A 22,643-nucleotide genomic window follows, 5' to 3' on the forward strand; every position below is an offset into this window, starting at 1 on the left:
CTGCCCCTGCCCCACTTCGGCTTTTTGACTTAGGTCTGGAGAAGACCTCAGCAGCTGTTTTAAAAGTTCTACAGGGATCTCAAGTAAAATACGGAATCACTGCATTCGGTGTTTAGGATCCTCCGTTTAATCATTTTTCTTCTGCCGGTTGGTATGGACACTAGGATTAACTGTAGCATTTCTTACATAGGTATGTCATGCTAATAGTGAAGGACGAAGTGGAAAGCTTGTTTGTTTTGGATGAGTGCACTGGATTTAATGAATTTATTAAAATGTCTAGTCCCAGTTTTTAAATTGGCATTCAGTATAGGAATAATGATTTCTCAGCTGCCAGATTTCTGTTGTGAAGGTTCTACAGGTTTGCAATCCTGAAAGAATGCCCACATCTACCTTCGGCCGGTTGGAGGAGGAAATTACTTTGGTGGGATCTCATCTTTCTCACACACATCTTTCTTCATCCTCTCTATGTTCTTTATGTTTTCTGGGTAAAATGTGATAGTTTTTTGGTGGATGATCATTGCACATGATTTTGGAATATTGCCTCATGGTGAGCTTCAGAGCTAGCAAAGTTACGTTTCAGTTTTAATTCATTTCAGAGAATGGAAAGTATTCCTTGGTGGGACTTCTGAAATTACTCTAGTGAAATACATTCCTTAGTGATTATTTTGTTCAGTGCAGTGAGTGTTAGATACACTAGATAGTCTCACAAAGATTGATAATATATGATCTGAGCTCTATTATCCTTCCTTGTGTTACGTGTATTGTGTACACTTTTTTTGTTTCAAAGGATATGGTATTTTTCCTAAAACATTCTCTACTTCTATTAACTGTCCGTCTATTTTTTAATTTCTTTGAACTATTTGTAACTTCTTGTTTCTCTACATAGTCATTGGGTTTTGGTGATGACTGTTTGACTTTTCTGATACTAACGGTACATTCATACTGAACTAACTACAGAATCTCAGCATTGACTAAAGCAAATAGAGATTTTTATTCTAAGTTACATAACTAATGTTAGCCTGTATTTGAAAGAGAATGTTCAGATACTAAAAATAAGTCTGAATGATATGGTCTGTCCGTAATGTTGACATTGTTACACTGATAAATTTAATAGTAACCTTACACAGTAATTGATGTGGTGAGTTCAGGGATGCTGAAACTAATACGAAGCAATGATACGATGATGAGACCAAAGCCTGAAGTTAAACTTTGTCCCAAGTTTTGTCTGTTTATTTCTGAAAATGTTAAGTAATTACTACAAACACCTCTGGCTTAGAAAATTGTATTTTCTAGCTTTCTGCTTGTTCATTTTCTACTACTGCTTTTAATACCTGCCATGTTCCAGCCTCACTAAACTTTTTTATTTTTTATTTTTTTAATTCTTAACCTCTGCACGAGGTGTCGGCTCTGCTCTGCTCTGCCGGAATCACTTGCTACTGATTTTATTTCCATGTATACTTTTTTAAAAGTAGGTGACACTGGGGGCTCCTGGGTGGCTTAATGGGTTAAGCCTCTGTCTTTGCCCCAGGTCATGATCTCAGGGTCTTGGGATGGAGCCCCGCAGCAGCATCGGGCTCTCTCTCAGCAAGGAACCTGCTTCCCCCTCCTCTCTGCCTGCCTCTCTGCCTACTTGTGACCTCTCTTTCTGTCAAATAAATAAATAAAATCTTTTTTAAAAATTATAAAAAAATTTTTTAAAAAGTAGGTGACCCTGGTGTTGCTTTCTTCTCTCCCTCGTTCACTCATCTGTTGATTTGTTGCTGGTGCTGTCTTTGTTTGTTGCTTTTACTTTCCTTTTAAAGGAGCAAATAGCTTGAGGCTATGATTTGCTCACAGTGAAACTCATGACACATTAAGCCAGGACTTCAGAAATTTAAGTCTTGGGGGCCTTGGTGGCTCAGTCAGTTGAGCGTCTGGCTCTTGATTTCGACTCAGGTCATAGTTTCTGGGTCCTGGTGTCACTGGGCTCCCTGCTCAGTTTAGAGTCTGCTTCTGTCCTCCTCCCTCTACCTCCGCTGCTTCCCCGACTCCTGTTTTCATGCACGTGTGGTCTGTGTGTCTCTCTCAAATAAATAAATCTTTAAAAATAAATAAATCAAAACTTAAATGTTCTCCTAGTTTTCATTTTACTCCTTTTTGATACAGATCAGTAGTGGCTAAAGGAGAGTTTCTCAAAACATGATCAGTGTCCATTAATACATAGATTCTTCCATTGTACTATTGAAATACGGGCTACTACATCATTCAGTCATATTTGAATTCTGTTTGCTTAGATAAACAAGTTTTAAAATACTCTCTTTCTAGGGAACAAAAAATGGTCAAGAAAGTGGAGTTGAAATTGGAATCGACACAATTCAGTTTGGTGCTCCAGCTTCGAATGGGAATGAAAATGAAATTGTGCCTGTACTCTCTGAAAAAACTACTGACAAGATACCGGAACCTAAAGAACAGAGGCAGAAACAGCCACGGGCGGGCCCTATCAAAGCCCAGAAGGTAGATTATAATTCATACTCCATCCAGGTAGAACTGTATAAAAGCCACTAACACTTTAGTGGGACAACCAGTGATGGTTTTGAAATTGAATTTGGTTTTCAGTGAGTGTCTTTGATTGTAATACCTTTTTGTCATAACCATTGAATTTTTAGCTTCCAGATTTGAGTCCGGTAGAAAATAAAGAACATAAACCAGGTCCTATTGGAAAAGAACGTTCATTAAAAAATAGAAAAGTAAAAGATGCCCAACAGGCGGAGCCAGAAGGACAAGAGAAACCAAGCCCCGCTGCCGTCAGAAGCACAGACCCAGTAACAACAAAGGAAAGCAAAGCAGTTGCGGAAATGTCAACTGAAATAGGAGCGATGATTTCAGTGTCGTCCACAGAGTACGGCGCTGATGTAAAGGTAGGCAGCACGTGGTGGCCACGGGTTCAGGTGGTGCAAACCATGTTAAAAGTGAGTGGGGAAAACAGGAACAGCGCTCATTCTTTCTGTTCTCCTTTTTCTTTTATTTTGGCTTGAGGCATAGAATTCTGTAAACTATCTGGGTGATTATTTTTGCAGAGAATGTTTTACTTCATCGTATGCATTTGTGGTCTAAAGAAATTTCTTAAAGTAAAATATTTCTTCATGTGAAAATCCATACTTTTTTTTTTTTAAGATTATTTATTTATTTATTTGACAGATCACAAGTCGGGGGGAGGTGGGGGGAGCAGGCTCCCCGCTGAACCGAGAGCCCGATGCAGCCTCGATCCCAGGACCCTGAGATCACGACCTGAGCTTAAGGCTGGGGCTTAACCCACTGAGCCACCCAGGCGCCTGTGAAAATCTATACTCTTACAGTTTGAAGTGAAAAATATGTACATAGGATCAGAATGATTTTTCTTGGGTTTACAGGCTTTGGAAAGATTGCTCTAGATTTTTATTTTGTTAGTGGAGTTACAGTGGTGTCTTATCTTGCCCACTAGTGAGATTTTCAAGTCAGGAACTAAGAGTAAATTTTCAGTAACTGCAATATAGGCAGTTTTCTTCCAGGGTTGGAATAGATCATTGTTTCATTGGTTGAGCACCAGAGGGAATAACTGACTTGAATTTAGGGACCACATTGAATGAAAAGTGTGTATCTTTAAAAATAGTCATTAAGGCAAGATGCAAAAGATACACTGAGTGACTTATGTGGACTAACGTGGGAATAGCGAAATTTATATCTGCCATTTTATGTTCACTCTGGTACATATTGAAAAGAAAGATAAGTGGGAACTTTAATGTTATTTGACTGTTTTTCTCTTTTAATTGCTATATAAACAATATATGTAAATAAAAAACTCTTACTGTTCACCTCTACCATACTTAAAGAAGAGATTCATGATGATAAATTTATCCTAAAATCTAATTGCAACAACTACCATCTTGACATTCATTTATCTGTGTTGTATTTTGAAGAGAATAAAAAAATCAGTAGTTGAAAGTAAGCTATAAATTATGAGAGCCACACAGAGTTCTTTTAGTAACCCACTGAATTAAATAGTTGGTACTTTTGGCAGCCTCCTAGTACAGTGCAATGTGTATATATATATATAAAAGATTTTATTTATTTATTTGACAGAGGTCACAAGTAGGCAGAGAGGCAAGCAGAGGTGGGGGGATGCAGGCTTCCTGCTAAGCAGAGAGCCTGGTGGAGGGCTCAGTCCCAGAACCCTGAGACCATGACCCGAGCTGAAGGCAAAGGCTTTAACCCACTGAGCCACCCAGGAGTCCCTGTATTTAAATTTAAAAATTTTTTTTTAATTGAAGTATAGTGGACATTCAATACAGCAATGCATTAAAAAAAATGAACAGGACCCGGCAGCTGAAAGGTTACCACTTCCGTGGTGAGTCCACGTTTCTTTCATCACAGTATTGGTCTTTTAAGATTTGAGTGAGTTGAGTCTTAAGATCTGCTCTCCTCTCCCGCTTTCCTCCAGGCCGGCTTTACAACTGAGGCTGCTGTTAGAAAGTGAGTCATTGATTTAGTTTACAATGTATTTTTTTCTATTGCTACTCCACAGGAGTCTGTAACAGACTATACTACACCTTCTTCTTCTCTGCCCAACACTGTGGCTACTAATAATGCAAAGATGGAGGATACTTTGGTTAATAATGTAAGTAATCAACCTCAAATGTGAAAAGTGTGGTTAGGAACCTGGCTCTTACTATCTAATACATTGTGTGTGACCAGTATTTAATTCTTCTCTGGGAAAGGGCTGTAGTGAACTTGCATTTTGGAGCACTAATAATTAGCAAAAACAGTCAAAACTTAGGCTCAGTTTCGTAAGTACTAATCCTGTTAACCTGGTTTTGGTAAGAATTTTTGTTCTTCCCATCCACGTTCTGCAAGTTCAGTAATTTATTTTGTTGATACTTTTGTTCTTAGATGAAACCTTTTTACAGTGCAGTGAAAGCTCCCTCGATACAGAAAGCAATCAGGGTGTTGCCAAGAATTCAGGGGTTTCTTTTTGACCTGAAAAAACGTTGTTTTTTGTTTTTGTTTGTTTTTGTTTTTTGTTTTTTTGCTGTACCTTAGCAACAATCCTGTTGTGAAGTCTGAACTATAATGTGTATGTAGCTTCAGAAACTCTTAAATGCTGTGTTAAAAAGCGGTAGTAAGCCATGTAAAATTTTAGGCTGTAGTTCTCCAGAGCAGCTGTGTTACAATTCAGGGTTATGTTAAGGCAGTACAGCCTGTCACTTTACCTGGATCATTGACGGACAGGCGAAAAATTGAAAATCCAGACACGTTCGCTAATCCTCTGTGTAGAGGAGCACTTTAGCAGCCACATGTATAGCCCTTGGTTTGGAAGGCAGGTGTGGTAGAAATTTGGTCAGCTGCTCTCCCTTTTATATAAAGCTCTCTGTAATGAGCAAGGCTCATTCTTTTCAAAAATCTCCTTCATGGATATATTTAAAGGTTTCTCACAAAGGGCTTTAACTCTGTCATTTTGAGAATAAAAATCTTATGCCTTGCAGTGTTTTTCCTATGCTGTCTGTTCTTCTTTCTAGCATCAAGTATAGAATTGTAGGAGGTGAGGTAATTTAGGAGTCATTTAATCCAACTTTAGTCAGCTGTAGGACGTGAGGACTGAGGAAAAAAAGAAGCAACTGTGTCACACATTTTTTTTTCATGGCAGGAGAGCTTTGTAGGAGCCGATTAATGTAATCTGTCCAGCTCACAGATGTAGCGGAGCTTTACTTGTCATGCCAGACCCTTTCCCCCCACACTTTGGAGGAAGTCTTAAATTTATTTATCTTCCTATAAGTAGGGAAGGTATGTGCTGTGGTGAGCTCTGTGAACTGTGTAAGACCAATGAATCACAGACCTGCACCTCTGAAACAAGTAATACATAACATGTTAATTTTTTTAAAAAGGGGGAAAAAAGTAATGGGAAATTTGGGAAGGACAAAAAGACTCCCTGTCAGTAAACAGGGAGTCAGTGGCACTATGTTGATTATCAAATACTGAATCAGTAATATCTCAGAGTTTAATTTTACTTAAATCATGCATTTTCTCATTTAGAAAATATAGAGTATATGATGCTTTCTGCCAGATCAACCTCTAAAAATGTGATTTATGAAATACAAGGAAAGAAAGATTATTCTCAGAACCCTTCAGTGTCATTGGAAATATCCATTTGAGTGTTTTAGTGGTTTCTGTGTGATCTAATTAAAATGTAGTGAGACTTGTGCATGCAGGACCACTGAAGGGGAGAGACCCAGTCTTGTGTCTAAGCAAATAGCCTACATTTTATTTTTAATTGTGTATCCAGAGCACATTTGAAAACAGGAACATCCATCTTGGGGCAAGGAGTGTTACAGATGGTCTTCAGTCTGCAATGATTTCACAGTGCTGCGAGTTTCTGCCGAGTGCGGTGGTGATTCTGAATTTGATTAATATAGTTGTTAAAAACAAATGTTCTGCATGGGAAAGTTTTAGGACCCTTGAAATGTTCCTTTTTCACTCCTTAGTGTGGTTAAGCGTTCCTTTTATGCACAGAACTTTTTTGTCTTTTGAAAAAATCGTTCTTGATAAAGACTTATTCCCCTTATCAAAACTTAAAGTACTTTTTAAGGATTTTTAGCTGGTTGTTTATTGCTTAGTGTTACCTATACACAATCATTTTGAATACTAAGTGTTGTAAAGATCTAAATGAAGGTGGTGTTTTTGATTATTCCTAGCACAGCTATTTTAAAGATTTGTATTTAAAGTAATCTCCATCCAATAGCCCATAGTATTATCAGTCTCTGTTAGATACTCCATAGTACCACAACGAGATTATCTTAAAACCTCCGAGCATCTCAGTCACTTTATCTGAATAACTAAGTGAACCATTACAATCAGTCATACAGGAGTACATAATAAAATTTCAAGTTCTAGAGACTTAAAGGAAAAAAGAGATTTGGTTAGTGTTTCTAATATCTTCATGTTTCTAAAAATATTTGCCATAATCATGTTATAACTATTGCGAAAGTGGTTTGCTTAGTGTAACAAGGTGGTGGTACTATATTCTGTACTTTGCTCCAGGTTTTAATTTTGTTCTTGATTATAATTATAAGAATGTAGACTGTATTGCAGGAAAGAGGTTAATTTCTGAATAATTACAGTATCATGTTAAATGCTTCTGAAAGAATCTGTGGATCCCTTAGAGGTGGAAATTACATTCCTTAGAGCGTTGCTCCACGTGTTTGGCCACTGGCCAGAGCATCACTGCATTTGAAGTCCACAATGTCAGACCGACTGGCCAGAATCTGCACTTTAATAACATTCCCAGGTCACTGTTGTACACATTAAAATTACTTAAAATACATGAGGCACTGCTTTCAAGTATATACACCTTGTATTTGGGACAGGTTCTTTTTCTGTAATTACATGCATAAAAAAGCAGATAGTATTTCTCTAAGATGTCGAGAGTTATCAGTTGATGCAGACACAGTGTACCTCTAAATAATCAGATGTTCCTTTTGGCTCTCATGAAAAATACATACCCTTAGAAGAGGACTTTAGCAGTATCTGTAATGGGGCTTTTGTAGCAGACCTAGTTAGATTATGATATGTGTTGCCTACCTTTACAGGTGCCCTTGCCCAACACCCTCCCCCTCCCTAAGAGGGAGACCGTACAACAGAGCGCCAGCCTAACCTCAGCTCCTCCCACCACTTTCAGCCTCACCTTCAAGGTACGTACAACATCCTTCTCTAAAGGTCCTTGATGATGCATGCCAGGGGACATAAGTTAGAAATACTCTTGGTATTTTTGTGGTAAGCAACAATACTAAGCTGAGGAAATAGAGTTACATCAAATTATGCCTTAAAATTTTATTAACTTCTAATACCACTTTAAAGGAAGGCCTGTTATGCCTGTGAATTTTGTCTTAAAAATACAGGAAAGCCTTTTTATATTCTGTGTTTGTACTGAGTTCCTCTTAGAGACCTTCATTTTTGGATATATTAGTTGTGGATAAAACCAGCTGGCTTGGTGTGTTGCATGTTTGTTGTTGGTATTTATCCTAAGTTCCCATACTGGTAAGACTGCTCATTTCCTGTCTTTCCTATAAACTCTGTGAATTGAATGAATGCATTGTAATAATTAGAATATTTTATGAAGAGCTAATTAATACAGGTTGATTTGATTTGATTTTTGTTGGATACTTTTTGAATAAGAGGGCAAAAGAGATTATAGACAACAGGGGTTTTTATATCAAGAAATGCAGGCTTATTTTTTATCTCCTATTGTGTTTATAATATTGAGCTATGTTACTAACGCTTCTTTACAGTTACTTGAGAGAATTTTAAATCAGTTGTTCACCTCCAGATCAGTCAGTGGTTAAAAAAAAGGACATGAAATTCAAGTGAAGATGCTTTAATGTGCATACATTTATCCCATTGGTGGTGTTTGTTCAGTTTTATAATCTGGCAAGTATTTAACTTCTGTAGCAGGATTTCCTAATGCTCGGTGCATTGGTTGACAGTAAATCACTGATGACCTTGATAAGAGGGGGAAACATGTTGGCCAGTGTTCATTTCTAGAAGTTTGAGAGGAAATTTTATGAGACACCCACTTCGGCTTTGTGTCAGCCCCCATCGTTGCCCAGTCTGGCTCTTCACTGCTGGTTCCTGCTTAGCCTTTATGCTTTTCCCGCTGGAATGCGTATTTCAGTCTGTTTCCTGCCGTGTCTTCCGTGTGGTTCTGACCACATGCTAATCAAGACTGGTCCAGTTTCACATGAGCAAATACAAGATCATAAACTCTTCTTTAGACCAGATGTTAATTCTTCAGAGAACCCATTCGGCCTTGCCTTTCACTTAATGTTTTTAAGAAGAAATACATATTAAGAGTTAAAGTGAATTTAAATCAGATTTCATTGCTTAAAACTTTTCTCTGGTTTCTTTACTTCTTCTGACATCTCTCTGTTTGGATAATATATAAAGTATAGAAAAGTTTTATTATATGGATTTTACTGACAGTATATTTGTCAAGGGGAAAACTAATATAATTAAATAAATGTACTTGTTTTCTTGAATTTCTAAAAATAGAATCTAAATTTCCTTGTTGCTGAAGAAACTAAATGAAGCCATATGTGTGTGGCCTATATATTATACAGGTTTGATTAGCTGTAATTTATGCATTCCCAGCATGACAAAACTAGTATAAAAGGCATTGTGTGTTCTATAAAACTGCTCTAAACCATTAAATCTCAGTACAGATTGCATTTTGTCTAACTTTAGCCTAAATTTTTTTTATTGGTGGTTTTTTTTTTAACTTATCAAGACTTGTTTTAAAATAAAACACATTTGAAACTAGCAAGGTGATTGTGAGAAGACTCACAAAAACCTAAAAGTGTCCCATGTTTTTGGTATTATAGTGATGATATTAGTCATCTAAGGAAAACTTGAATTATATGTAACATGTATTTTAACAAGAAAGCAGGGAAGATATGTAACAATTTCTCATTCTTACAATTAAAATTTAATAAGGTTAAAAATTTTAAAGTTGGTACTTAAAGGACCGACAGCTTCCTAAATATGGGATTAATAACTGTTACTTGATTTTTTGGTAGCTGAATTTTATAGATTACCTTGTGGTTTGTTTGTTTTTTCCACAGCCCAGTATTTTGGCTAGTAGTAAAAACTTCACAATCTATGTTTCAATTTCCTTCCTATTGAGGACCTACATCTGTGCCCTCCAGTTTAGGATCCACTAGCCACATGTCATTAGTAACACTTTAATGTGGCTAATCCAAGTTGTAGTATGTGCTGTAAGTGTAAAATAAAATAGACACTGGGTCTGAAATGTTAATATTTAGAAGTTAAAATGTCAGTTTTTGTGTTGATTTTAGGTTTTAATTGTAGATTCATGGGTTGAATAAAATACGTTATCAAAATTAGTATTACACTTGATCTTAGCCAAAAGGCTGAGAAGCGATATCAAAATTAGTATTACCTCTTTATTTTTTTGCATGCGGCTATTAGAAAAATTATACATGATTTGCATTTATGTCTGTTGAATAGCACTGGTCTAGATAGATTAAAATAAGATCTGTTTCTACATTTTTTTTCCTTAAAGATTTTATTTATTTATTTGACAAAGACACAGCGAGAAAGGGAACACAAGCAGGGGGAGTGCGAGAGGAAGAAGCGGGCTTCCTGCTGAGCAGGGAGCCCAAGGCGGGGTTCAATCCAGGGGCCCTGGGATCACGACCTGAGCTGAAGGCAGATGCTTAATGACTGAGCCACCCAGGTGCCCCTTTTTCTACATTTAAAAAATAAATTTATTAATTTTAGAAAGGGGGAGCACACAGGCAGGGTGAGAAGCAGAGGGAGAGGGAGAGTTTCCAACACAGAGCCCACCTCGGGGTTCAGCCCCACAATCCTGAGATCATGACTTGAGCTAAAACCTAGAGCTGGATGCTTAACCGACTGAGCTACCCAGGCACCCCAGTCTATCTACATTTTAAGAAACAAGCTAAAACCTGTAGTGCACAATTGCAATCTGACATGCTTGATGAGGTCTGGGTGTAAAACAAGGAATATTTTTACTGCATCCAAACCTAAAACCTATCTGGTTAGTTACTTTGCCTTTTACGACACTAAACATAAAACAGCTAAACAAAAGGTACCTGTCCTCTGCCGTTGACAATTGCAGCCTCACAGAGAAGGAATCAAAGGAATGGGAACTCACAGAGGGCCTTCAGCGCCTTTCTCACCAGAGGCAGAGCCTTAGGTCAGTCCTAAAGGGGCATGGCATTTCCATCCTTATGCCTCAGTGGTCTGGGGACTCATATTTTCATGGGACAGGAGCTGTGACTTTTTCTATTTTGCTGACTTCTTTGCCAGAGCTGTCAACAAGCTCTCCTTAAAGACAATTACAGCCCACTGCCTCCCAGTTAGAGGAAGGGAACAAAGATAAAGGGACAAGTGAAAGGCTTGAAAGCCTTAGGTCTTGATCTTTTATTTTTGCCATTTTTTGGAAGATTATAGTTGGAATTTAAAAATATACACACGTATGTATGAGTATATATGTATATTCTGTGTTAGTATCATGGGTTTTTTGTTTGTTTTTTGCTTTAAAAAAAAATGTGCATTCTATTGTAGATGGAGTCTGCACGCAAGGCATGGGAGAATTCTCCAAATGTGAGGGAGAAGGGCTCTCCAGTAACTTCCACAGCACCTCCAATCGCCAGTGGAGTCAGCAGCAGCGCCGGTGGACCAAGCGCTGCTAATTACAGCTCGTTCTCCAGCGCGTCCATGCCTCAGATTCCTGTTGCTTCCGTCACTCCCACAACATCACTGTCAGGTAGAAGGTGTTCGTACCTTTCCTTTAAATGTCTTACAGTTTTTTCCTGTTTACTAGCCCCCCCCCCCCAGGTCTATTACTTTCGGAACATATAAGACTGCACAGGATCTGATTGTCAGCTATCTTGTAAACTCTTCTTGCCTTTACAACCCCCCCCCCCGCCCGCCCTTAGCCCTCTTACGGTTTCAGTTAGCTTGGCAAAGAGTTATTGATGACTTGCTAGAACACTTTGCTTGCTGGACCTTCTGCCTGGCCCCATGTCCTTCGTGTCTTGTCCCCTGCCCATTATAGGTATTTTAAGTAATTGGTGAATGTTTATCTTGTTCCTTTAAATTTTTCTATAAAATTCATCTTTTGATTTTTATTTTTTAACTTATATAGCTAGTTAGTCCAACTCAGAAATAATACAAAATCATGCAGGTTGTAAATTTTTATCATCTGTATTTAATTTGAAGGAGCTGTTGACCTAAATCTGTTGGAATGACATACATTTTCTGGTGAAGAGGTAGGGGTAGAGAATTTCCAGTTTGTTATTTGAATAGGTGATACATATTGCATTTTTTGGCCAGGGAGAAGGGTGTTTTGTTTGTTTTTAAGGGGAGTCCATCAGTGCCCCAAGTTAGTGCTTATCTTCCTTAAATTTTTCACTAGCACATTATCCTTTCATTAAACTATATTTCTTTTGGGGGCTTCATAGTTCTTGAATAATTTCTAAAATGCTTGACTCTAGGAAAGTACACCCTTTGACCATATGTATAACCATGTTGCTTCTGTCAAAAACAGAAATTTCTTTGTAGAAATTCTTTCCCAGTATTACCTAATGTTTCCAAAGTAGAAGAAGCTGCTTTCTTTTTTCTTTTTTTGTTTTTAATTAACATATAATGTGTTATTAACCCCAGGGGTACAGGTCTGTGAATCGCCAGGTTTACACACTTCACAGCACTCACCATAGCACATACCCTCCCCAATGTCCATAACCCCATCCCCCACTTCCTGCCCCCCTCCCCCCGGCCACCCTCAGTTTGTTTTGTGAGATTAAGAGTCTCTTATGGTTTGTCTCCCTCCCGATCCCATCTTGTTTCATCAGAAGCTGCTTTCCAAAAGATAGAAGATACATCCAGCACAGAATTTACTTTCTTTGACTGGTTCTCATTTAGTGATTGCACTGCTGTTTTTCGCTCTTCTGGCATTCTGTACCAAAAGAATTGGCCTTTGGGATGTACTATGGTTATTTTGATGTTATGTGAAATCAGAAGTATGTATTAAGACAAACAGATTCAAATCAAGGAGCGTGCATTCCCTACCATCCATTTGTAAGACATCTTCATTGTGCTTGCTGGCTGGGACCCCAGTCATTTGGGTGGGTATGGGTTGGGGCTATAAAGCAATCAGGAATATAGTGTAGTGGAGAGATTAGGAAATAAAGGGACTGGGAGGGTTCCCTTCTGGTCACAGTTGACCCTTAAACAACGCAGAGGTTGTTTAAGGCTCTGACACTTGGCGACCAACACGTGCAGTCAGAAACCTATCACTTCCCCTAAATTAACTACTAAGAGCCTACTCTTGACCAGAAGCCTTACTAATAAAATAACATCAATAGCTGATTAACATGTATTTTTTATATGTTACATGTATTATATGCTGTATTCTTTCAGTAAAGTTAGAGAAAGAATGTTATTAAAATCATAAGAGAAGGTACATTTACAGTACTGTACTGTATTTAATCGAAAAAAAGTTTGTGTGTAAGTGGACCCACACACAGCTTAACGAACCTGTGTTGTTCAAGGTCAAGTGTACTTTTTTCCAGGTCTGGTTCCCCCACACTCTCATCAGTTAGGATAAATTTTTATATTTCTTGCCCAGTCATCCTACTGGTAGAGACTCAAGTGGAAGAACACAGGTGTCTTGATCTTGGTCCTCTCTTAGATCAGACATCATTTGAAGTCTGGAAAAATGACGATTGCATCTCATTTTCTTAAATCAGATGCCAGTGTTATCTTCCGCTCCTGTACACAGTCCTCATCACCCACTGATCAGCAGAACTAACTGACCCTTCAGGATCTTAGGTTTTATAATTCAACTTATTTATTAATAGTTTATTTTCTTTTTAAGGTATTATTATATACCTGTTTTTTGCTGGTATATGTACAAGGAGAGTGAGGACTAAGTATAACCTTTTAAGTTCATATGGCTGTGGAGCAATTAGGATCCCTAAAGGCCTGTTTTACCTTAATGAGTATTAAGGTGCAGCACTTTGTTCTTCTGTGTCCTTCCATCTATGCCTGACCTTAGAAGGTGTTTAAGTATTCACTCATAACTGAATGAAGCTCTTAAGATCACCTGTAAGGTATCTTGCTGGACAGAAGAAAAGAAGTCTGACCTTTCGTTTACATGACTTTTTAGGAGCAGTTGTGATCTCTCCAGTGCATTTATACTTTTAGTTTATTTTATTTATCGATCTCTACACCTAATGTGAGGCTTGAACTTGTGACCCTGAGATCAAGAATTGGTGCTGTTCCAACTGAGCCAGATAGGCACCCCTACGTTCTTGATTATTCCTAAGGTGTGGCATTTTGTCCTTCCGTGTTACTACGTCTGTGCTAGCCATTTGTGAGTGAAGCTCTTGACCATCCTTTCCTTTGTGATGATTAAAGAACCATTAGCTGGAGGCTACACTGACAACCCTGTAGGCTCTTGGCCATCTTATTTTGTGAGTTTTATCTTTTAAAAATTTCCTTCTCTTTGCATTTTTTTATTGTACCGGATTTCTCCAGATTTCATAGTCTTGTTTACATTTGGTGATTGCTACTTAAGTGCATCGTAAGTACCTGCAGGGTGTAAACGTGAATTTTCCAGTGTCTAGCTGGCGCTTGAGTTGTTTTTATAGTGAACAACAGTGGCTCTTTAAAATACGCGACCTGGGGCACCTGGGTGGCTCAGTGGGTTAAAGCCACTGCCTTCGGCTCGGGTCATGATCCCAGGATCCTGGGATCGAGCCCCGCGTCGGGCTCTCTGCTCAGCAGGGCGCCTGCTTCCCTTCCTCTCTCTCTCTGCCTGCCTCTCTGCCTACTTGTGATCTCTGTCAAATAAATAAATAAAATCTAAAAAAATATATATATATAAAATAAAATACGCGACCTTTTTCCCTCCCTCATATAGGAGCTGGTACATATACTACCTCTTCTTTGAGTACAAAATCTACAACCACATCAGATCCTCCTAATATTTGTAAAGTGAAACCGCAGCAGTTACAGACAAGCAGCCTGCCTTCTGCAAGTCATTTTTCACAGTTAAGCTGTATGCCTTCCCTTATTGCCCAGCAGCAACAGAGCCCGCAGGTCTATGTGTCTCAGTCTGCAGCAGGTAAGATTTTTAGGATTGGGTGTAAGGAATTCAGAAAAATGAAGAATTTTTACATGCTCACATTTTTCTCTCAAGTTTAAATATTTTTTATCTGCTTTGCAGATTTGTTTCATCATAGAATTTAGTGCTCCCTCTCTGATAAGTGTTCTGGGGGCTCTTGGGGGTTGTTCTTACACATATGTTACATACAAGACAAATTAGTGTCTAGTAATTTGCAAAATAACTTAAACATTCATGTTATTCCAGTCAAGTTACAAAACTTCATTACCTGAAACTTGACAAATCAATAATAAAATTGATAGGGAAGAATAAGCCCAAGATTAGCAAAGAAGAAAAAAATTTTATATTGGGGTACTGGGGTAACTTACCACAATATTAATCTTAGTTAAATAGTAAATAAATATTTGAAAAATACTCAAACTCACTACTGATTTAAATTCATAATAAACAGTGAGGCTATTTCTTGCCTTTCTGTATGGGAAATATTAGAAAGATTGATAATACCCAGTTTTTATGAGGGTCACAGGTATTATTAATAGTTTCTTAAAGTGCATGGCTGATTAGTATACAAATTGACATATTCTTTTAGAAAAGTATGAGACTATTTTATATATATACTTAACCATAGTAACAACTTTCATAGGAATCTTACCATATAGATAAACTTAGTATTAGTCAGAGACTTAAGTATGAGCGTGTTCATTCATTGCAGTATTGTTCATAATGGTGACAAATTAAAAACCAGTATGGGAAGTTCTCCAAAACATACATAAAAAGAGCAGATCAAAATAGTTTATATAATACATAGAAATCTGTTAAGCATCTAAACCAGATTCTTTCAGTTATCAAATGCCAGTTCCTTTGAAATATTTTGTTAAATTCTAGTAAGTAGATATAAAATTAGAATAGATTTGTTGACAAACCAGTGGGTTCATTTTCACTTTGAGTAGATCATGTCCTATTTCACTAGTTAATACCCATTGGCAGTGTATGAGGGTGTTTTTTTATACCCACAAAGTATAGTGGACCCTTGGACAATGCAAGGGTTAGGGGTGTCAGTGCCCTGCATGGTCAGAAATCCACGTACAACTTTTCACTCCCCTAGATTTAATTACAAGTTTCCTGCCTTTGACCAGAAGCCTTACTGGTAACATAAAGAGTTCATCAACACATACTTTGTATATTGAAGTATTATACCCTGCATTCTTCCAGTTAAGTAAGCTAGAGAAAAGAAAATGTTGCTAAGAAAATCACAAGGAGAAAATACGTTTACAGTACCTCACTGAATTATATGAAAAAAATACACAGTTCAAACCCCAGTTGTTCAAGGGTCAACTGTATTAGAGTTTCATTGATTTAATTTGCATATACCTATCTGCTGGAAGTTTTCGGTCTTTTCATATTTCTAGTTTTCCTTGGCTGTATTAGTTTTCAGTGGTCTTACTTAATTTAAAATCTGCTACAAAACTTGGATTTTAGTGACTTTTTGGAAAATTCTGAAGCCTAGACGCCTAAAACTGCTTGTTCTTCCTGATGGTCTGTATAGCTCAAATCCCTGCTTTCTACATGGACACGAGTCATTTATTCAATACCCAGCATGCACGATTGGCTCCACCATCCTTGGCTCAGCAGCAAGGTTTCCAGCCAGGCCTCTCTCAGGTAAATAGCACAGACTTTCATCACGTGTTTGTTTCTTGGCATGCTAATGGTATAATAGGTATCTTGGTGTACAGATAAAGGCTCTTTAAGTTGAAATGTTCTGTTGAACATGGGACAGTCTGTGATTACCTTGGTATGTATTAGCAAAATTTTCAAACTTTCCCAAATTTGCCAGAACTTAATGGCTAACAGTGCAGAATAATGTATTGAAAGGAAAATTTAGATGCTTACATTGGTTTTATTTCAAAAGGGAGCTGATAGATACATATGTTTTGTATTTTCGTATCTCAAATTTTTATTCTCCCAAATACCGTGATTTGTGTAGATGGTGCTCATGTGCTTTTGTTGCATCGCAGCCAACTTCGGTTCAGCAGATCCCGATCCCCATTTATGCGCCACTGCAAGGACAGCACCAGGCCCAGCTGAGCTTGGGAGCTGGCCCTGCTGTTTCCCAGGCTCAGGAGTTATTCACGTCCTCACTTCAGCCGTACAGGTACGTGCTTTGTGATTGCTGAGCCCGCTGTAACTCCTGCTGTTCCTCCTTTCCCCCAGAATCTCAGTTGATCCTTTTACCGAATTCCTCTAAATGATGAAGCATGTTGATTTTATGTCTTAAAACCTAGCTTCCCGTAGTTTCAGTCAAGACTTTTTTGAACAAAGTAAGATCTCAGATATTCTTGAACACCAGGATAACAACAATCCCAGAACAATTAGGAATCAGAGGAAATAGCTGCTAAGGGTCCTGGAAGGCTGCCTGCCCCCTTCCAGAGCAGCTGTGCGTCCACACCTGCCCTGGGGGGGGTGTGGGGCTTGGCCGAGAACCGCAGAGGGGGCAGGAGCCGGGGTGGAGGGTGCCAGGCAGGGAACAGAGGCTGTGGGGATAGGGATGACAAGTAGAAAAGAAACTGTTCTTTTGAAAGATTCACTGTAAGTTAGCTTTGTGATTAAGAAATCTCCTTTTAGTTGGTATTAGCTACTTGCAACGTGGTTGGGAAGTTTGGGGCTATTTTCCAGCTGTGCAGAAAAACTCAGTGATGAATTAGTGTCTTGCATAGCCGTGGGAGATGGAGTAGCCGTGCACTGACGTTTTGTATTTGTAGTCCCCTTTTAATGATTCTTGGAAGACGTATTTCTGAAGACCAGACCTGTTCCATAGAAAAATAATGTCAGCTGTATGTGTGATTGTGACTAATGACAAGTGTATTGGAAGGCACAGGTTTAACCTTGGAAAGCGATTGTTTGTATCCCTGCCATGTCATTCTGCTGTGCTTGCTCTCAACCTCATCAGGATAGTGAGTGCTTACTAACACAGAATCCTGAATTAACTTCTGCCCAGACAGGAGTTTGGGGGTTTTGTCTTTTTCTTTTTCTTTTTTTTTTTTTAATTTAAGATTATTTTAGAGATTATTTAGACAGCAGGAGTGGGGAGGAGAAAGAGTCCCAAGCAGACTCCACACTGAGTACAGAGCCTGATGCGGGGCTCTGTTGCCGAACCCCACGATCACAACCTGAGCTGAATCCCAGAATTGGACATTTAATCAGCTGCGTCACTCAAGCACCCCAGGACTGCGTGGTTTGTAAGCATTTGCTTACGTTTTCCCGATTTACATTTGACACGTAGGCAGAAAGACTGCTCGTGACCTGAGGCTAGCACTCCTGCTAAATGGCCTTTGTTTCTACCACAAATGTCAGTTTTAACAAAACATAATGATATTACTTCTTGATAATACAGTCTTTAATCCAGTGCCTTGATACAGTTACTTACTCTGTATCTTAGCATTTGTAAAAGTATAGCTTGAAGGCCCCCATTCCAGAGGTAAGAGGGTAGTCTGAAGTTAGATTCCAGCGTTGTAGTTTTTTTAAAAACCATTCAAATATGCCACAGTGTTATAAACTATAGTCACCATGCTGTACATTACATCCCCATGACTTATTTTGGAGCTAGCAGTTTGTACCCTGCGACCATAACACAGTGTTGCATATTTGAAAGTTGCTGAGGGCCACCCAGGGAGCTCAGTTAAGCATCCAACTCTTGATCTCAGCTCTGGTCATGATCTCAGGGTTGTGAGATCAAGCCTTGCCTGGATCCCCCTTGGGATTCTCTCTCTCTTTAAAGAAAGAAATTTGCTAAGAAAGTAGATCTTGCGAAAAGTTCTCATCACAAGAAAAAAGTATTTTTGTGAATATGTATGGTAACAGAGGTTAACTAGACTTACTGTGATGATCATTTCATAATACATACAAATACTGAATAATGTTGTAAACCTGAAATTAATACATTACATTTCCATTATACCTCACTAAAAACAAACAGAAACTTCGTGGGTAATCCTGATGTTGGACGACTATGCTTCATTCTGTAAAGGTCTTGAGATTTCCTACAAGAAATATATGGGCCTCTGGGTGGCTCAGTTGGTTGAGTCTGATCCTTGTTTTCTACTCAGGTCATGACCTCAGGGTTGTGGGCTCGAGCCCCGCGTTAGACTCTATGCCCAGCAAAGTCTGCTTGAGACCGTTTCCTTCTCCCTTTACCCCTCTCCCCACTCACTCGAGCTCTTTCTCTTTCTCTCTCTCAAAATCTTTTTTTTTTAAATACACACATTGACACACATATAAATAGAAGAATGAAATACAAATAATAAAAATCAGCTATTAGTGCTATAAATTTGAATAAAATGTTGATACCAAAGAGAAAAGCAGATCTGGTTCTGAGCCTGCTAGTGAACACATGAAAAGAGACTCATTCTTGTTGTTCAAGAGGAGAAACTCTTGTTAGTTTCAGGAAGAGCAAGCCTCTCTCTAGAACTTTGTTGTGTTATGGGGCTCTAAATCATGAAACATGTACTTCAGACACAGTCTGCATTCTCTTTCTTAATTGTGCTTGTTAGAGTGCTTGGTCATTTGGGATACTCATTCCCAGGATTTCCAGATTCCAAAATAGAATTGACTACTAACACAAGTCTTTTCTTGTTAATACCTGTGTAGATCTCAGCCAGCCTTCATGCAAAGCAGTCTGTCCCAGCCATCTGTGGTTCTTTCTGGTACTGCCATCCACAACTTTCCAGCTGTCCAACACCAGGAACTTGCAAAGGCACAATCAGGTCTTGCCTTTCAACAAACTTCAAATACGCAGCCTATTCCTATATTGTATGAACATCAGCTGGGTCAGGCATCGGGACTAGGAGGTTCCCAGCTAATTGATACACATCTTCTCCAGGTAAGACAGGAGCACAGGGGGCTAGAATCATGCACTATCATCATCTTCCTGCATAGCAGATTATTTAAGGAAACAATTTTTAAAGAAAAAGTGTTAAAAGATATGAAAAACCAAAGGTCCTTTTATCTAGTACTAAAATTCTTAGAGATTGTACATCCTTGATGTCTGAATTGGAAGTATTTCATTCTTACTGCTGTCTTCTTACACAATTTTTTCTAGGCTAGAGCAAATCTTACCCAGGCTTCAAATCTTTATTCTGGACAAGTACAACAGCCTGGTCAGACAAATTTTTATAACACTGCCCAGTCACCGAGTGCTCTCCAGCAGGTAAACTATGGCATGGTAAATTTCCTCAATTTTCTTCATTATTATTATTATTATTATTATTATTATTATTATTATTATTACTACTACTACTACTACTACTACTCTTACTTTTACTGCGTTTGTTTTTGCTTGGCAATTTTAATAGAACCAAGATGGGGAGATGGCTCAGTGGTTTTCAGACTTTTCTCTGAGGTGTCCTAGGAATCCCATGGAGTCCACTGGTGGTGGGACATGCTTAGTCCCACAGCACCTCTCTCCTCAGCCCCACTTGAGTCACTTCTGCTTTTTCGCTCTTTGTTTTAAATTGATTTCCATGTAATCATTTATTTCAACAAAGGATTCCATGAATATAAAAGTTCAAAAACCATTGTCTGGGATACACAGTTCCATGTAAGCATGAGAAGTGCTTACCCATCTGTGCTAGAGAGGGAGGGTCCTCTACAGACCGTCGCGCTGTTACTCCAGTACTTAGAACAATGTGGCAGCCTGTGACAGAGTGTCCGTGACAGATGTGCACAAACTGCCAGCAGTGGCCTGCACCTGCTCTTCAAAAGTTCATGGAGGACTGAAGGAGAGAGACAAACCATTAGTCATTTCTGTATTCTGGTGGCTATTTTAGGGGTGAAACTTCATAAATGTATCTATTACCTTGACATTCAAATTAAATACTGCTTATATGAAAACTGAAAGGTTACTTTTCTTCTTGTCAAAGCTTATTTTAGTCAGACCTGAAAACAGTAGAGATGTCTGTTTGGGAAAGTGCAGCAACACTACTTTCTTAAATTGTATCCCACGACTTCATTGTATTATGTGTTTATTAGACACATCCCATGGATTCATTCAGACATCTTCGTAGTGGTTTGGCTAGTGTCTGCACTGCTAGTCTTCAGTTGTTGCACCCTTAATAAAAGATTGGAGGTAATTACTAAGCAAAAGATAATATGTGAAATATATTAATAGATTGAAGTATTCTGTTTAAACTGTTACTCTTAAGGTTTTTAAGAGTTGTCTAGAGAGTTACAGGGCTATACAGATGACAGATCCAAGTAAATGGCCACAGTTTCTTTTTGCTTATTTTCTAGGTTACAGTACCTTTACCAGCATCCCAGCTTTCATTACCTAATTTTGGATCTACAGGGCAGCCTTTAATCGCTCTGCCTCAGACTCTTCAGCCCCCATTACAGCATACCACCCCACAAGCCCAGGCCCAGAGCCTGAGTCGTCCTGCCCAAGTAAGCCAGCCTTTCAGAGGATTGATCCCAGCTGGAACACAGCACAGCATGATCGCTCCCACAGGAAAAGTGAGTGGAAGAGGGATTTGCAGTTCTTTGAGAATTTAAGGCTATGTGTTTAGATACATACATCTTGTATCTGTAAAAATAAAATGCATAAGTTTTTACCACTCTCTAGGAGATCTCACACTCTGATGTGCTTTTTTCAAAAAAAAATTTTATTTTTAAAGTAATCTCCACACTCATTGTGGGGCTTGAACTCACAAGCCCGAGATCAAGAGTTGCACGCTCTGCCCTCCGAGCCAGCCAGGCGCCCCAAGCCCCAGTGTGCCTTTTTTTTTTTTAAACTTTCTAAATCTACTTGTGATGTGTTTGGCTTCCTCTGTTTCTTACTTAGTAACAAAGAATTCACAAATTTTATGAATGAATTGGGTTTACACAGTCTTTTAAGACTTTTTACCCACAAATTTGGCCTTGATAATTTATTTAAAACTTAATTATAGGATTTTTGTACTAAGATTCTTTACCTCTTATCTTATGGAATTCCAGAAACGTTAAGTCTGTTCTTTGTTTTTTTCTCAGATGTCTGAAATGGAACTGAAAGCCTTTGGAAGTGGCATTGACATAAAGCCAGGCACACCTCCAATCAGCGGTAGAAGCACCACACCAACATCTAGTCCCTTCCGGTAAAATGGGCATTTGAATTTCCAAATAAGTAAACACAGTTTGTTTGTTAGATTCTTACTATGTCACCAGGCCTGTGGTAAGCACAAGACATTCTGATAGTGTTACCTAAAATGTTAAGCTATTAAATTAAGAATGTATATGTTATACTATATTTTTAAGAAAATTTTTTTTTAAATACAGGGCAAATCTAGCTAGAATTCTTTCTCACCTCTGCCCCTCCAGTGTCTCTCCGCTACCGTAATGTTCGGTAACTCCCCTTGGTAGATTTTCCTCCGCTACCACAAATGAAGCGTCCGCCAAGAGCAGTGTCTCTAAAGATCTAACAGCATATTATTTATTTGGCACTACTGTACTGACCCGTGACGGCTTTCTCCCAAGGGCTACTTCCACAAGTCCGAACAGCCAGTCCAGCAAAATGAACAGCATTGTCTATCAGAAGCAGTTCCCGTCAGCCCCTGCCACTGTGAGAATGACACAACCATTTCCTACACAGTTTGCACCCCAGGTGGGCAGATACGAGTGAGAAATGAGTATTATGTACTTGGAAATGATTGCTAATCTGGCTAAGTATCTGATTTCATAATCTTGCCATATTATAAGTAGTTTAGAAACATAGTTTTTAATGAGAAACAGTTTCTTATTTAACAGTACATTTATGACCTTCATAGATCATCTCCGCAATTTTTCGTGAGCTACAGGTAGTAGCTGTGTAGTGCTAAAGCAGACAAGAGAAGTAGTCAAAAGATTCCCCACACAGCTCTGGTCATTTCAGTCCTGTTTCTTTTATCTTTTTTGAAGAAGTGGACTTTCAGAGAAGGGTCCCAGTGCTTAAAAGCTTTCT

At 38.6% G+C, this 22,643-nt stretch overlaps 1 protein-coding gene across 16 annotated transcripts in view; it reads left to right on the forward strand.

The window, feature by feature from the left end:
• Positions 1-22,643, forward strand: part of PRRC2C (proline rich coiled-coil 2C) — a 97,539-nt gene that overhangs the window by 70,104 nt on the left and 4,792 nt on the right. For 10 of the 16 annotated variants that reach the window (XM_047703728.1, XM_047703738.1, XM_047703731.1 and 7 more), the window contains exons 21-33: positions 2,305-2,493; positions 2,646-2,897; positions 4,541-4,633; positions 7,599-7,700; positions 11,116-11,317; positions 14,477-14,680; positions 16,227-16,339; positions 16,696-16,832; positions 19,325-19,556; positions 19,776-19,898; positions 20,966-21,184; positions 21,698-21,801; positions 22,181-22,307. In XM_047703728.1, coding sequence (XP_047559684.1) covers positions 2,305-2,493; positions 2,646-2,897; positions 4,541-4,633; positions 7,599-7,700; positions 11,116-11,317; positions 14,477-14,680; positions 16,227-16,339; positions 16,696-16,832; positions 19,325-19,556; positions 19,776-19,898; positions 20,966-21,184; positions 21,698-21,801; positions 22,181-22,307 — 2,097 coding nt within the window. The remainder of the gene's footprint in view (positions 1-2,304; positions 2,494-2,645; positions 2,898-4,540; positions 4,634-7,598; positions 7,701-11,115; positions 11,318-14,476; positions 14,681-16,226; positions 16,340-16,695; positions 16,833-19,324; positions 19,557-19,775; positions 19,899-20,965; positions 21,185-21,697; positions 21,802-22,180; positions 22,308-22,643) is intronic. The other 6 variants (XM_047703730.1, XM_047703732.1, XM_047703739.1 and 3 more) reach the window with 3 other exon arrangements.

This window comes from Lutra lutra, chromosome 15 (genome assembly GCF_902655055.1).
Source record: "Lutra lutra chromosome 15, mLutLut1.2, whole genome shotgun sequence".
NCBI classification, from domain to species: Eukaryota; Metazoa; Chordata; class Mammalia; order Carnivora; family Mustelidae; genus Lutra; species Lutra lutra.